The sequence below is a fragment of the Scylla paramamosain genome, chromosome 45 (assembly GCF_035594125.1).
Source record: "Scylla paramamosain isolate STU-SP2022 chromosome 45, ASM3559412v1, whole genome shotgun sequence".
In the NCBI taxonomy this organism is placed as follows: domain Eukaryota; kingdom Metazoa; phylum Arthropoda; class Malacostraca; order Decapoda; family Portunidae; genus Scylla; species Scylla paramamosain.
In genome coordinates this window covers 10,620,986-10,634,263 of record NC_087195.1, presented here as the reverse complement: position 1 = coordinate 10,634,263, position 13,278 = coordinate 10,620,986, and the positions used below count along the sequence as shown (strand labels likewise).

The following is a 13,278-nucleotide window of genomic DNA, read 5'->3' as shown; positions in this document are numbered from 1 at the left end:
TATATGTATATATATATATATATATATATATATATATATATATATATATATATATATATATATATATATATATATATATATATATATATATATATATATATATATATATATATATATATATATATATATATATATATATATATATATATATATATATATATATATATATATATATATATATATATATATATATATATATATATATATATATATATATATATATATATATATATATATATATATTTTTTTTTTTTTTTTCTTTTTTTTCTTTTAAGTTAACAATATTTCGCTCTGCCTCGTTATTATGATGCCAAAAGTCAATCAATCAACCACTCAATCCCTACACTCAATTGATAATTACTTTATTCATCTTGCTTTGTCCCTGTGCTAAGGAGAACGAATATCAGTTAGAAACAATTGAAGGTACACAAACTGAAGCTCATTAAATTTGTCCAGTAAATTTCCCAGTGTCCCAGAGTCTGCAGAAGTTTTCAGTGGCTTGGCTGTGTTGATCTGGAAAATGATCTCTGAAGTATTGCTCCAGATAGACAAGCCTTGCCATTTTCCTTCCAGCCTTCGTTACGTCCTCCGACAGTTCATCATATGCCTGAAAGGACAAAAGCAAAATAGTAATGGCAATAATAAGGAATAATAATAAAAATAAATAACGATATGACGAGTACGACAATAGTGAGGATGACTATGATGACAATGGCAGTGGTAGTGGTAGTGGTGGTGCTGTTCTCTTTCACTTTCTCTATCATCAGTTTCGAACCAAAGTTTATTGTGGCGTATTCCTTACGAAGCGAGACTGAAGCTTCGTAAGGAAGCTTCAGCACCTTACGGGAGGAGTAAGGTGCTTCAGGAGTAAGGAGTACTTCAGGAGAACAGCACCACTGTGGTGGTGCTGTTCTCTTTCACTTTCTCTATCATCAGTTTTGAACCAAAGTTTATTGTGGCGTATTCCTTACGAAGCGAGACTGAAGCTGTTAAATTTACATTTTTTATAGAGACGTAGGTTAAGAGGGGACCTGATAGAAGTCTTTAAGTGGTATAAGGATTATAACAAGGGGGATATAAGCAAAATTCTTAGGATCAGCAACCAGGATAGAACAAGAAATAACGGGTTCAAGCTGGAAAAATTTAGGTTTAAGAAAGAGATAGGAAGAAATTGGTTCTCAAATAGAGTGGTAGATAAGTGGAACGGACTCAGTAATCACGTTGTTAGTGTTAAGACATTAGGGAGCTTTAAGAGAAGATTAGACGGGTTTATGGATGGGGATGATAGGTATATTTCAAATAGGTGGGTATTTTTCATACAGTACTGCCACGTGTAAGCCTGGTCGCTTCTTGCAGCTTTCCTTGTTTCTTGTGTTCTTATGTTCTTATGTCTATGTACACTGAGCTATGTACTGCTAAACTCTCGACCGCACACTCTAGAATCATAAGAAATTTCTACCATGTAGCTAATAGTTCATTGGTTTTCTCTTATAAAATTAGTTTGTGTCATGTATCTCTCACCCAAATCCTCCAATTACATGAAATTCTTTGACTATTTGACTTCCAAAGTGGACACATTTTAGTGGACATTTCGATGTTCACTTTGCTTTGGTTATTATCTTTCACTGGTCATTCGAGTGAAGAATCCTTAAATTTTATTACTGGACTTCAAGACTAGAACAATTAATGCAACACTAATTACATTTCTGACTGCCTTGGAAAAAAAAAAGTTGCATGTTCTTTATCTTCTATCGCTTCAACTTATTCTGACAAACTGTTCTCTCTGTTTGTCTCCTGTGAGCACAATCTTATCTCCCTGTCTTGTATCCCGCCAATCTCAGGCCTGTTATTGTCTTGGAAGGAAAAGAGTAGGTGCCTTAGTGTTCGCTCCGACTCCAACAAATTTTGTTTGGCCTTTCCTCCTCTTTTTTTTTTTATTATTATTTTTTTTTATTACCGTAATACAGTTTCTCATTATTTCTTCCTTTCTTTCTAATTTGTCTTCTGTGCGTGTGTCTCAGGATAAGGGACAGCATCCACCATATTAAAAAGCCAATGAGACGGAGATGAGCGCAGTGGCCACGTGCAATTACGGCGTATGTCGTATGTCTTTACCCTTCATTTAACCTCTTATTTTAGATTCGGATCCCTCTGGTGCTTCAGCCGCTACTTCTCTCCTGGCAGCGGTTTTGATTGTTTCTGTTGTTGCGCTCTCATTACCGCCTCTGTTGGTCTCTGGCTCTTTGGGATCTTTTTTTCCTACCGTGCGTACGTTTCCTGCGTATAGTCTGTCATCTGCTTCCCTCTCCATCCCCTCTCCCAGCTCCCTTTCTAGTCGCTCTCTCTCTCTCTCTCTCTCTCTCTCTCTCTCTCTCTCTCTCTCTCTCTCTCTCTCTCTCTCTCTCTCTCTCTCGGACGTATTTTTCATTCCTTTCTTTCCCCATCGTACTGATTAATCTTTCTCCATATCGTTTACCATGTTACAGAGTCTACTGCCCCCCCCCCAGTCTTATTTCCATATCCTTTCCTAACGTTCCGATACCATCTATAAAACAAGAAAAGTAAAAGTGCTTCTGGTAATTCAAGTCTGCTAACTGGGAAGACCTGAAACAGTAATATTCAGATTTTTTTTTTATTTATTTATTTTTTTTTTATTATTGTTTCCATCTCAGGGGTCCATCTCATTGTGCGTAATAATAATAATCACTTGCGATCTTCAAGCTTTACTTATTGACTCTTGGTTATCCTTTGCTATTGTCTCAGATATATCAAAATATTTTGATAGAGTTTGACATAAATATGATTTTTATCCATGTCTCTTCACCTTTACTTCAAATTTCCCTTCTGACCCTTCTCTCCCTGCAATGATAGACAGCTACTGTTCCTCTCTGTATCTATTAAAAGTGGTGTTCCACAAAGATCCTTATCCTGTTATTCATAAATGATACATAAATGGTAGTTTCAGTTTAACTTCGTGTCTTATCCATTCTTAAGCCTATGACTTTAATAAGTATTTCTGAACATCGATTTGAATAGTTCATGTGAAGAAGCCACAAAACAAAAACTTCTAATCTTTTCATAATTTCAGAATCGGTCAAGACAAAGCTTAGGTTGGTTAATACCTTAATAACGCAACTCCTTCATGTATCAACTCGACAGAATTTTCCAGACTCTTCCCTCTTCTTCACTGACACCCTCCTCTGTACTGGAGATACTAGGGCTACCCTTCAATACAAATCCCAATTGAAAATTTTATATCCCTTCTGTTACAAAACACGACTCCCATGAAGTTAGGTGTTCTGTGTCGCCTCCATCCCACTTTTCCCCTGCCCAGTTGCTATCTATATGTGCTTGTGCGGAGTACTGATGCCATGTGTGGGGACTTTCAATCCATACAACCCTCCAAAACAGGATGGAATATAGGATTATCGTTTCATCAACCCCTCCCCTCTAACAGAATGTCTTGATTCTCTCATTCACCGCCACAGTCTTGCATCTCTTCTGAATTTTCTAATGGCTTGTCTCCCTCCCCTTCTTCTGCCTCGCTGGACAAAACTTTCTACTTAGTCTCATCTCACTTCTGTCCACCTTACTAATGCAAAAGTGAACCAGTGTCATTTCAAGAATTAATCACTATTTTTCTGTTTCTGCTTTTCTCTCCCGGTTCCTGCTTCATTTGATTGTTACTTTATTTTATTTATTTATTTATTTATTTATTATTATTATTATTATTATTATTATTATTATTATTATTATTATTATTATTATTATTATTATTATTATTATTGTTATTATTATTACTACTATTGTTGTTATTAGGCACTGTGATTATTATTTAACAAAAATTTTTTAGCATTGTTAGCGAGCTCTTTCATCCAATTTTGTTATCTTCCTAAGGTGATATTAAATAAGTCTTAGTACTAGTCGTAGCTGTAGTAGTAGTAGTAGTAGCAGTAGTAGTAATAGTAGTAGTAGTGATGGTGGTGGTGGTGGTAATGATGGTGATAGTGACGGTGGTGGTAATAGTAACAACAGTTGTAGTGGTAACAGAGAGAAAGAGAGAGAGAGAGAGAGAGAGAGAGAGAGAGAGAGAGAGAGAGAGAGAGAGAGAGAGAGAGAGAGAGAGAGAGAGAGAGAGAGAGAGAGAGAGAGAATCACTTTAGAAATCTGGATTAGAAATAACGATTTGCCTAAATAAATAAATTAATTAAATTAAATTAAATCAACAAAGATATTAAGGTAAACGTCACTAAAAGCACTTACTGTATTGGGTGTGTGTGAGAAGGAGGAAGAGGATGAGGAGGAGAAGGAGGAGGATGGGGAGGGCCTGGAAGCAGCAGCAGCAGTGATGGGACGGCGGTGGGGCGTGGCAGAGTCTCGGCGTGGACAGGCGCTCACTTTCACTTTGAAGACTTCACGGCCAACCACCACGTTGCTGAAAGGTTGTACATGCAGTAAGTAGCTGTGTGTATGTGTGTGTGTGTGTGTGTGTGTGTGTTGTGGCCGTCTACTGTTTTCCTTTGTTGCGGTGCTCATTGCTCCCACGTGCTGCCAGTACCTTGCTGCTCCAGTCTCTGATGCTGCCTTGGCCGTCCTTTCTGTAGGCCACCCGCTACCTGCTGTTTTGCGGTTTCTACTGTGACTCTTCTGAAGTTGCTGCCATCCCTGGGTGTTTGTCCCCGCCTACCTCCAAGTGCGTTGCTATATCTGGCTGCCTGTATCGCCTGGCTTCCACTTCAGGCTTCCTGTTACCACACTGTCTGCGTGCTGCGTCTCCTGTGCATACTACGCCTTTTGGATTTCGCGGCCTGTCATTCTTTACATCGGCTCGTCCTACACGATTTCTGGGCTCTGGTCAAGCTTCGTCTTTGCTGCCTCCCTGCCCGCTGTAGTAACCGCCGTGCGCATCGTCTGCCGTCTCCCCCAGCCACTCCAGTCTCCAGCTTCTCTAGCTATTATCCAAGTATCTAGTGTATATTTTCTTTGCTGTGAATCACATTTCTTTTGTCTAGTCTATATTTTTGCACTTTCCCGCCTTGCTATCCGTTTTGGCGCGTATTATTTCTCCCTGTGCTGTCAATGGCTGTAAATGCTTAAGTTTTTGTCATATTTTGTGCATTTCATACACTTCCTTGCATATCACTTTTTTTTTTTTTGTGGCACATTATTGTTATACTTATTCCATTATTGCTTAGATGTTACCTTTTCTGCAAATTGTTCCATTAATATAGTGTGCTTAATTTCGGGGTATGTTTCTCATGTAAATATCAATTATTTTGAGAGGTGAATCTTTTTGAGTTGAAACACTTATCCTTCTAGTTCTCCACAGACATTGTCTTATTCTACTACGGCTACTAATGCTAGTTCTGATTCCTCTAATCTTCCTACTTCTACTGTTCTTGCTGCTACCACAATGGCTACTCCTTCTGCCTTCACTATTAAATTTAAAGAACATAAGAACATAAGAAATAAGGGAAGCTTCAAGAAACGACCAGGATCCAAGAAACGACGTGGCAGTCCCTGTATGAAATATACCTACCTATTTTCACCTATCATCCCCATCCATAAACCTGTCTAATCTTCTCTTAAAGCTCCCTAATGTCCCAGCACTAACAACATGATTCTTGAGTCCGTTCCACTCATCCACCACTCTATCTGAGATCCAATTTCTTCCTATCTCTTTCTTAAACTTAAATTTTTCAAGCATAAACCCGTTATTTCTTGTTCTACCCTGGTTGCTGCTCCTAAGAATTTTGCTTACATCCCCCTTGTTATAACCCTTATACCACTTAAAGACTTCTATCAGGTCCCCTCTTAACCTACGTCTTTCTAAAGAATGTAGATTTAACAGCTTCAATCTCGCCTCGTAAGGAACACTCCTCATCACCTGTATCCTTTTAGTCATTCTCCTCTGTACTGATTCTAATAGACCTATATCTTTCCTGTAATGTGGGGACCAGAACTGCACAGCGTAGTCTAGATGAGGTCTGACCAGCACCAAGTATAACTTTAATATTACTTCGGGCCTTCTACTTTTAACACTCCTAAAAATGAATCCTAATACCCTATTTGCCTGCTTCATCAATATCTTTCCATTAAAGGGTCTGGGTGTGAGGACCCAAAGTACACTGCACTGTCATTTCTGCAGTCATGTGAAGATTCAGTAAGCAATAGTAACATGACTTCTGGCGCACACAAGATGTCTTTTGTCCGTTCTCAACTGCTGTCTGGTTCTCTTACCTTTGCGATGATGTCGGCAAGCTCCTTTAACCCTTCCTCACTTCAGAATGATTACGTTGAATTTCGCAGTAATTTTTTGCGCACCTTTGCAGCATCACAGACTCATTATTCCTTTCAGTGGGCTCTCCGATATACTGACTCTCTTACAACACAGCTTGGTAATGTAGGTCGCATGCTCGGTCAGGTTCGTGCTACGCCCATGATGCTGTAGAGTTTTTGAAGTCTGGAAATTGAGTGCTAAGTGGTCAGAAGAGTACAGATAAACTTCAGCTCATCTTTGAGTTCTCTCTAGTTATGCTACTTTCTTTACTCCTCAAGAAAGACAAGTTGTTTCTTCTCTTGATATTAAACCCACTGACTCTCTTGGATTTTGCCACTAAAATCTGAAAAAAAAAATGCAGGAATTACCTCATGGTCACAGCATGTCTCCTGTTGTTAGTGACGCGTCTCCAGCATCTTCACTTCTATCTCAGACGTCTCCCGTTGAGCGTGGTCCCCCTCAGGTGTTGCCTTCATCCTGGCGTCCACCTCTTTCATGCACTTATTGCCATAAAGATGGACACACTTGCATACGTTGTTTCCGTCGTAAAAAAAGACCTCAAGTCTACTCGTTCATCGCCTCTACTGAGCATGAAGCAACTTCTAGGAATGTGCCTTCTAAGCAGTTTTCAGGCCACACTCGCTCTAAACCTTCATCACCTGCTCGTCGTGTTTACTTTCAGTCTCCTGGTCAGACATGTTATACGCTTTCTTCATCTCCAGCTCCGACACCTCGCATGACTTTTGAGCGTCTGTCTAAATTCTTTATCATTCATGACCTGGGTAACCACGCGACAGAAGATTGTTTCAAAATTCTGGAATGGAAGTGAGGTCAAGTTGTTATGACCTATCAATCAAATTTTCTGAGACGCCAATTCCATAAAGGAAAAGATTAGTACCTGGTCTGACTTCTTCAGGGCAGTGTCTTTCCCTTCCCAATGCCACTGTCACCTCCCAAGGCATGCAAGGATATCATTGGTTTTCTTATAACACTCCTTGTCCTTGGGAGTTGATACTGGTGCTTCTTGTAAATTACTGAGTGTCCAGGCTTATTCCAAATGTAAGGACTTACTTTACCTTCCCTCACAGACTGCTGTGAGTGTTTTCAGTGTACAAGGTTCTTCTTTACATGTCCTTGGCACAGTTCTTCCCTTGTCTCTTGTAAATCATTTAAAGTGCAATTTACACATGCTTCACATAAGGTGTGGTCGAGATGTGTCATAGTATCCACGTATATATTATAAGTTAATTTTTTTTTTATTATTATTATTGCAGTCATTATTACTACTATTATTTATCATTTTCACTTAAAACGCTTCATGTCTGTTTTGTTAGCGCGCCTTTGTTGGCGTCTCCCGCGTGCCTAGTCAGTCACTGACTGTCCTCTGAGCCAGCCAGTCATGCTCTGTATACTGGATTCTTTTAATATATTAGAGCCACTCTACGCTGTGTTTACTGGTTCCTTTGCTCTTGAACAATTCTTCAATGACTTGCTGTGCCTCCTAGCACATGTGTGTGTGTGTGTGTGTGTGTGTGTGTGTGAATTTTTTTAAGGAAGGCCCATTCCGTGATTTGCTACTCACTTGTCTTCCAGCTGGATGAGAAGAGTCAGGTCTTTCCTCATGACACATGAATTACGGCAAAGAAAAGTCAGCTGGTATGTGTAGTGCTGCCCCTGGGCGATGGGAGTCACCACCACGGATGGGTGGGGGTCGCTGGGCCACTCCACCGACGCGTCCCTTTCACCCGCCTTCACCTCCAGCATGTGATCTGACGACAAGTGAACGTGCGAAAAAAAAAGAAAGAAAGTTACAGTAAAAGAAAAGTAATCAAGAATGGAAGAGTTAACCAATATATTAATTCTTTCATCCCTTTCATTAATAAACTCTGGAACTCTGGTAAGGGTTCTACTGTTCCATCTTCCATCACTGTTTCGTTCACCTCATCAATGCAAAGTTCAACAGCATCTTCAACCTTATCATCTGATTCACAAATAAACTAGAACGAACTCTGATTCTGTTTCACTTCTTTCCTTTAACTTGACTTTCAAGAGACAAATATGCCCTAAAATGTCAGAACAACTTCTCGACCAGAATGCTGAGCGGACTGGAGGGTTACCTCCTCTACTTAGTAAATTTAAGCAGCCCTTGGTCAGCCTAATCTCACGTAAAACAACATTAAAATCGGCAGGTAAGTGAAGCTGTAATAGGTAGTGAATTTAGTTGATACATATTAATGAAGTTAGGTCAAATAACGTGAAGACAGCGATATATAGTGGTAGGAATCTGTTTACCTGCATCAGATACCACACTTTCACAGGAGCACGATGCAATATCAGGAAAACTCTAACGTGATATAAAAAGTGAGTGGAAAAAGCTGAAAAATGACGAACTATTTTCACATTACAGAGGTGTTACGACTTAGGTAAATCTCTCTCTCTCTCTCTCTCTCTCTCTCTCTCTCTCTCTCTCTCTCTCTCTCTCTCTCTCTCTCTCTCTCTCTCTCTCTCTCTCTCTCTCTCTCTCTCTCAAGCGGAGGAACAGGTCACCAATGGAGGAGGGAGGAAGGGAGGGAGAGATGAAGTCACGTGGTGGGGAAGGAAGAGGGAAGGATGCACGTGCTCAGGAGAGGGGAGTGGAGAAAGAAGCAAGTGGGACAGAGAGAGAGAGAGAGAGAGAGAGAGAGAGAGAGAGAGAGAGAGAGAGAGAGAGAGAGAGAGAGAGAGAGAGAGAAAGAGAGAGAGAGAGAGAGATAGCAAAGGAACTGAGTGTGAAAGTGCGCGGGTAAAGGAGACGGACAGGAGGAGAAAGCAGACTGGGTTGGGGCTAGAGAAAAACAATTGGGATTAGTGGAAAGACTGAGATAGGAGGGAGGAAGAAAGTAGGGGAAAGGAGAAAGGGGGATGTCACATGGTAGGGAGAGGAAGAATACGTAACTTTCAATGGCATGTCACCTCCCTTCCTTTTTATGTTTGTAATTACAAACATAAAGTTCCTTAGGCGGATATTGGGATAAGTTAGACCATCATTTGGGAATACTTTAACATCAGGTCTTCTCTCACACGAATTGGTAATGCTCGTATCCTATTCGACTTTATTTTTCCTCTATAATCTACTACACTTCTTTTATTCTTTTCTTTTCTGTGTTTTCTTATCAATCACTATTATTATTATTATTATTATTATTATTATTATTATTATTAGAGAGAGAGAGAGAGAGAGAGAGAGAGAGAGAGAGAGAGAGAGAGAGAGAGAGAGAGAGAGAGAGAGACAGAGAGAGAGAGAGAGAATGGCGTGGGGAGAGAGAGAGTTTTAGCGTCTCATGGGAAACCTTCGCCTTTACTTAGAGCTTAACACTTAATGAAGTGCAGAATGTATCTACAGTTTTGCCTTTTCATCACTCAGACTTATACCACGTTAGAGTTTTTCTGATGGTACAATTGGCCACACTGCTGCGAGGTCCACCTAGCCTTGCCAATGCTGGCCGAGATAGTAACTCCAAAACACTATTAGTGAGCTTCGCTTGACCCATTGATTGATGATAGGGAAATGTAAGGAGGCGGGTGGTGGTTGAGGGAAGCAGCAGCCGGAGGAGGAGATAGACACCTGCCGAAACGATAATTACTCCCTGTGAGGTCTAAAACACTGGATCAGGGGGTGCTGTGAACTTTCATTAAACCCAGCTGTGACCTCACTGAACGTTTCACTTCGTGTCTCAGAACACAAGGAAAAAGTCACAGCCTGCCTTCTAAAGAAAAACTCTCTTCCTTCAAACAAAACTGCAAGCATCTAATTACACACACACCCTTCACTCAAATTAAAAATTATCATGGCAACTTCTACTTCAGCCTCGGTTTCCCCATCTGGGGAAGGGACCATAAATGTCCCCAGGTCGAACTGCTCTTTGTGGTATAAACTCCTCAACTTTTTCTTCATTAACGTCTGCAGCATTCACGGACTTAGATACAATTTTTACATCTGTAGAACACCACCTCTCCTCTACTAAACCTCATGTTCTTTTCCTCACTGAAACACAGGTGTCTGAGAAAACTGATATTAACCCATTTTCTGTTCCCTCCTACTTTCTCTATCTTCATTTTGAATCCAAAGCTGGATGTTGCCTTTATGTACGCAACGACTAAATCTGCTCTCGTGCCCATGCTCTTGAATTTCCTGAGTTTTCCACCATCTGCCCACGACTACAGAGTCACTCTCAAACTAAATTTTATCTGTGCTGTATACCTCTCATCTAACTTCTCTTCGCTTATGCTGTCACACTTTCTTCTCCACTGGGCTCCTCCGATTACAATCTCATATCTGTATCTTATCCTATCACTCCAATCTTCCCTCAACATCCCCCTAAGTGAATGTGCCTCTGGCGTTTTGCCTCTGCTAGTTGGGGGGACCTGAGGAGGTATTATGCTGATTTTCCTTGGAATGGCTACTGCTTCCGTGTCAGAGACCCGTCTCTGTGTGCTGATCGCATAACAGAGGTGATAGTAACTGACATGGAGGCGTATATTCCTCACTCTTTTTTTCGACCTAAACCTTCCAAATCTTGGTTAAACACAGCCTGTTCTTGTACTATATATGATAAAGAGATGGCCCAAAAAAAGATACTTGAGCCTTCCATCACCAGAATTTCATGCACTTTATATTTCTGCCAGGAACCATGCCAAGTCTGTTGTTCTCCAACTAGCCGAAAACTCCTTCATTAATAGTGTCAAAATCTTTCAAGATCTAACGCCCCTCGTGACTTCTGGCATCTAGCCAAAAATATCTCCAATAACTTTGCTTCTTCTTTCCCTCCTTTATTTCAGCCAGATGGCACCACTGCTATCACATCTGTCTCTAATGCTGAACTCTTCGCTCAAACCTTTGCTAAAAACTGTGTATGGATTCCGTCAAGGCCGCTCTACTGGTGATCTTCTGGCTTTCCTTACTGAGTCTTGGTCATCCTCTTTTAGAGATTTTGGTGAAACTTTTGCTGTTGCCTTGGACATATCAAAAGCTTTGATTTCCAAATTACCCTCCTACGGCTTCTCTCCTTCTCTCTGTAACCTCATCTCAAGTTTTCCTTTCTATTACTGCTGTAGTAGACGGTCACTGTTCTTCTCCTAAATCTATTAACAGTGGTGTTCCTCAGGGTTCTGTCCTGTCACCCACTCTCTTCTTATTATTCATCAGTGACCTTCTAAACCAAACTTCATGTCCTATCCACTCCTACGCTGATAATACCACCCTGCACTTTTCCACGTCTTTTCACAGACGTCCAACCCTTCAGGAAGTAAACATTTCACGCAGGGAAGCCACGGAACGCCTGACTTCTGATCCTTCTAAAATCTCTGATTGGGGCAGAGTAAATTTGGTATTGTTCAATGCCTCAAAAACTCAATTCCTCCATCTATCAACTTAACATAACCTTCCAGACAACTATCCCCTCTTCTTCACTGAGACTCAACTGTCCCCCTCTTCTACACTGAACATCCTTGGTCTGTCCTTTACTTATAATCTGAACTGGAAACTTCACAGCTTATCTCCAGCTAAAACAGCTTCTATAAATTCAGGCGTTCTGAGACATCTCCGCCAGTTTTTCTCACCCTCCCCCACGGCTGATAACTCTGTACAAAGGCCTTATCCTTCCATGTATGGAGTATACTTCATATGTCTGGGGGGGTTCCACTCATACCGCTCTTCTAGACAGGGTGGAATCAAAAGCTTTTCGTCTCATCAACTCCTCTACCCTAACTGACTGTCTTCAGCCTCTCTCTCATCGCTGCAATGTTGCATCTCTAGCTGTGTTGTACCGCTATTTTCATGCTAACTGATCTTCTGATCTTGCTAACTGCATTCCTCCCCTCCTCCCGTGGCCTCGTTGCACAAGACTCTTCCTTCTCTGACCTCTATTCTGTCCACCTCTCTAATACCTTCAATATTTTATTACCGCTTTAGACCCTTTTATGGGCCTGGCATCTCAGTGGACTTTTTTTTCTTTTTTTATTGGATTTTTGTTGCCCTTGGTCAGTGTCCCTCCTACATTAAATAAAAAAAAATGCAAGAGTTAACCAGTATTCTCAATCATTCATCCCTTTCTCTGGTAAACTCTGGAACTCCCTGCCTGCTTCTGTATTTCCGCCTTCCTACGACTTGAATTCCTTCAAGAGGGAGCTTTCAAGACACTTATCCTTCAATTTTGACTACCGCTTTGGATCCTTTTCTGGGACTGGCATCTCAGTGGGCTTTTTTTTTTGTTGCCCTTGGCCAGTGTCCCTCCTACATAAAAAAGAAAAAAAAAACTGCACAAGGAGCGGCACCTCAGAGGGACTTTTTTTTACATTTTTTTTACCCTAGCCAGTGCCTCTCCTACATGAAAAAAAAAAAAAAGCAGGGGTGTTCCTACCACCAATGAATGGGTCAATCGAAGCTCATTAATAGTGTTTCTGAGTTACTATCTCAGCCAGCATTGGCAATGCTAAGTGGACCTCCCAGGAGTGTGGTTTATTCACATTCCTCGGAAATCATTACAATCCTACTTTTTTTTCATTTTTCTATATATATATATATATATATATATATATATATATATATATATATATATATATATATATATATATATATATATATATATATATATATATATATATATATATATATATATATATATATATATATATATATATATATATATATGTATATATATATATATATATATATATATATATATATATATATATATATATATATGTATATATATATATATATATATATATATATATATATATATATATATATATATATATATATATATATATATATATATATATATATATATAAAGACAAAAATGAAAAAAGTAGGATTGTAATGATATAATATATATATATATATATATATATATATATATATATATATATATATATATATATATATATATATATATATATATATATATATATATATATATATATATATATATATATATATATAGAGAGAGAGAGAGAG

The 13,278-nt window shown here is 39.4% G+C and overlaps 1 protein-coding gene across 1 annotated transcript in view; it reads right to left on the bottom strand.

The window, feature by feature from the left end:
- Positions 1-242: 242 nt before the first annotated feature.
- The window catches only part of LOC135094518 (uncharacterized), a 30,247-nt gene continuing 17,211 nt past the window's right edge, over positions 243-13,278 (bottom strand). Inside the window, exons 4-6 of the mRNA XM_063994679.1 lie at positions 7,863-8,049; positions 4,264-4,435; positions 243-607 (exon numbers count right to left, since the gene is read on the bottom strand). Of these exons, the coding sequence (XP_063850749.1) occupies positions 443-607; positions 4,264-4,435; positions 7,863-8,049 (524 nt within the window). The 3' untranslated portion in view covers positions 243-442. The remainder of the gene's footprint in view (positions 608-4,263; positions 4,436-7,862; positions 8,050-13,278) is intronic.